Source organism: Pteropus vampyrus, unplaced genomic scaffold (assembly GCF_000151845.1).
Source record: "Pteropus vampyrus isolate Shadow unplaced genomic scaffold, Pvam_2.0 Scaffold405, whole genome shotgun sequence".
NCBI classification, from domain to species: domain Eukaryota; kingdom Metazoa; phylum Chordata; class Mammalia; order Chiroptera; family Pteropodidae; genus Pteropus; species Pteropus vampyrus.
The window spans coordinates 206,371-209,516 of NW_011889186.1; the positions used below are offsets into that span (position 1 = coordinate 206,371).

The following is a 3,146-nucleotide window of genomic DNA, read 5'->3' on the forward strand; positions in this document are numbered from 1 at the left end:
CTCAGGGATGACAGTGGTGTTCACTTTCGTGTCCTGGGGGACAAAGCAGGCTCAGTCTGGCCATGCCCTGGGCCCCCATGGACCCATCCCCAAGGCCGAGGTTCCCACTAGCCCTCTGCCCTCAGCCCCTCGCTGTCCCTCACACTCACCTCTGGCACCTTCTCCACCTTGACCTCAAAGGGGAACACAGGGGGGTTGTCGTTGACGTCCAGCACGGACACGAACACCCTCAGCTGGGTCACCTGGGGGACAGAGTGCTGGTCAGCCCCCGCCATGGGCCCGCTCCCAGCCTGGTGGCCCCGCTCACTCTAGGTGCTGGGGCGGTCACAGAAGAAAGCTCTCTGCTCTCGTGGGGGTTCCAGACAAGGGACAAAAATCACTCTGTAAAACACGCAAGGTCACAGGGGCCTGGGGGCACCGCCAGCCCGACCCCTGAGGAGGGCCCGCAGGTCACCAACATCCTCACATACGGATCTCAAAGGCCAAAGGAGACAGAGGGGACCCCAGGTTGAAAGAGACGTCAGACAAACATCAAGCGGTCGCCTTAAGTCGTCACCGCCTGGGCGTCTGCAACCAGCCCTCGGTGCCCATGCAGCTGCGGACGTCCCCCAGGTCCTGTGACGCTGGCGACTTCCTGCTTTCTTCAGGTGTGACAATAGTAGTGTGTTGTGTGTACGAAGGGTCCTTACCTCTTAGAGGGTGCTGAGATACGTGGGTGGGGCACCCACAGGGCGTCCCACACTGTCCTGTGTGTGCGCGTTTGGAACCTCCCATCATAGAGATGGAGCAGAGTCAGGGACAGAGGTGGCGGTGGTGGGGGGGGGTAGCGTTGGGACTTAGAATGGGGCAGCGGCCTCTCTGAGGAGGTGACATTCGAATGGAGAGGGAGACGGTGGGAGCCAGGCGTGTGGCCACCCCCCTGGGCTTTGCGGGAAGGCAGCCACAGGACTCTGGGTGGGGATGTGGGTGGCTTCTTTTTGCCACGAGGAGAGTTGGCTGGGGTGAGCGGGGCCGAGAGGACAGCGAAGGGACCAGCTGGAAGGGCCCGGAAGGAGACGTTGTTGGCTCTGAGTGGGCACAGAGGTGGGAGGGAGACAGCGGATGGGAGGGCGTGGGTGGGCAGAGGACCAGGACAGGGCGGGGAGGCGCCTCCTGAGATGGGGGGCGCGGGGGGCGGGGGGCTGTGTCTCTGGTTGGGCCGTGGTGTCCAGTCAGGGCGGCTGGGTTTGGGAGCTGTGCCTCAGGGCAGAGTCTGGGCAAGAGGAAGTGTAGCATCACCAGCACAGGTGGCAGTTGGGAACACACACTGAGTGAGGTCACTGGGGAGGCGCCCAGGACCAGGCAGAGTACAGAGGTCCAAGCCGGGGAGCGCGCCGATGTCCCGGGGCCGGGGAGGGGCCGCGGGGCGGCTGGGGGCCAGACTCACCACCACGTCACCTCTCATGCACTCCAGGTGTGCCTGCAGCAACGTGTTCTCCTGTGGGCGAGGGCCAGGGTCGGGGACCGCCTGCCCGCCGGCCCCAGCGCACGGTCCCCGCTCCCCTGGTGAGAAGTCAGCCCCAGGTCCCAGTCATCGGTGCCAAGTCCAGAGGGCATCGAGGCCCAGGCGGCTCCGGCCCCCCGAGACCACGGCCCTCGGGTGCGCCCCACCAGAGCCTGGGCGCCCGCGGGGGTGGCTGTCCCAGCCGACCCACGGGCACACCCACCCGACCCGCCATCTGCACCTCGTAGTCTGGAGTCACGTTGAGAAACAGCTGGGTCCCCTGGATCTTAAATGCAAAGGGGGTGGACGAGGGTCCAAGGATGACTTGCTGGCCCTCGGGCACGTAGATGTCCAGCAGGGGCCCACTGGGCTCTGTGTTCTCCTTGACTTCGAAGACGGTCTTGTTCACAGAGCAGACTGGGAAGTGGGGGGTGGACAGTCAGCGCCGCCCAGCCCCCACCCGCCACCCAGCCCCACTGCCACAGCCCCAGTGTACCCTGGGCCTGGGCCGCGGCCTGGAGCGGCAGCAGCAGCAGCAGGGCCCAAACGCCCCAAACCCCCATCTCGGGCCGCAGGACGGTCCTAGCCCTGCTGGCACCGAAGACCCTCTGAGCTGCGGCGCTGACGCTGGCGCTGGCGCTGGTGCTGTCTCTGCCCGGCGACCTTCGCCCTGCCCGGCACCGCCCACTTTATGGCCCTTCACGCCGCCTCCGCCAAGGAGGCTCTCGCCAAGGAGGCTCCCGCCGGCCGCACACCAGACCTGGGACGGGGCGCCCTGCTGGTTCCCTGGCAGCAACCAGGTCACATGCTGACGCCATCGGGGGCCCACCCCACCGTCACCAAGTCATGGGGCGGAAAGGAGCTCAGAGAGGGCCCGGCAGGCGGGGTGGGGGCGGGGCTCTGGGGCCGGGGAGGGGCCGCCCTCCGCCTCTGCTGGCTGTGCCCGCCCCACCCGACTGCCCCTCTGCGGGGCTCCTGGGCTAGCACCATCTGGGGCAGGGTCCCAGGACCCAGGCCTAGCTCCTGTCCCGACACCGGCCCTGCTGGAGGGAGAAGCCCGGGTCCTGGGCACGTGCCTGCCCGTCCCGGAAACAAGCCACGCCCTCTGGGTGGGGCTGGGCCACAGGGATGGAGATGGCAGAGGTTCAGGGGGCCTAGGGCCCCAGGAGCTCCAGTGACCACAGCGCCGTCATCCTGGAGAGGCGGGGTCATCCTGGAGAGGCGGCCCACCCTTGTGTTTCCTTGGCCCCCGACCCCGGCTGCTGGGGAGAGGTCCTGGGCAGGGCCAGGAGGGCGGCGAAGGGGGAAGGGGCCCCTTCCTAACTTCAGGCCCCCTCAACCCCCCAACCACTACCTCAGACCTGGACCCATCCCAAAGCACCTGCTCTCCCCGCCGGTGACAGCAGTTCTGCCTGTGCCCTATGCCTAATTGGTTTCCTGAACCGCAGGCTCAGTGATCAAGCCACTTGTCCGAGGCCACAAGCCTGGACAGAGAGCCAAACCCCCAGCCTCTTGGTGCCATCCCCGGCCTGTCATCTCTTCCCATCCAGCCTGAGCCTCTTCGCTCCCAACTTCCCCCCACCGCTTCCCACACTGACCACTTGGCCCCTGGGTCAGGAGCTGGGGAACATCCTGAGCCCCCCTCAGATTCCCTGAGTGTCTG

At 66.8% G+C, this 3,146-nt stretch overlaps 1 protein-coding gene across 1 annotated transcript in view; it reads right to left on the reverse strand.

The window, feature by feature from the left end:
• CDHR5 (cadherin related family member 5) overlaps positions 1-2,336 on the reverse strand; it is a 5,092-nt gene extending 2,756 nt beyond the window's left edge. Inside the window, exons 1-5 of the mRNA XM_011380813.2 lie at positions 1,980-2,336; positions 1,725-1,900; positions 1,427-1,477; positions 150-242; positions 3-33 (exon numbers count right to left, since the gene is read on the reverse strand). Coding sequence (XP_011379115.1) covers positions 3-33; positions 150-242; positions 1,427-1,477; positions 1,725-1,900; positions 1,980-2,046 — 418 coding nt within the window. The 5' untranslated portion in view covers positions 2,047-2,336. The remainder of the gene's footprint in view (positions 1-2; positions 34-149; positions 243-1,426; positions 1,478-1,724; positions 1,901-1,979) is intronic.
• Between the last annotated feature and the right edge of the window lie 810 nt (positions 2,337-3,146).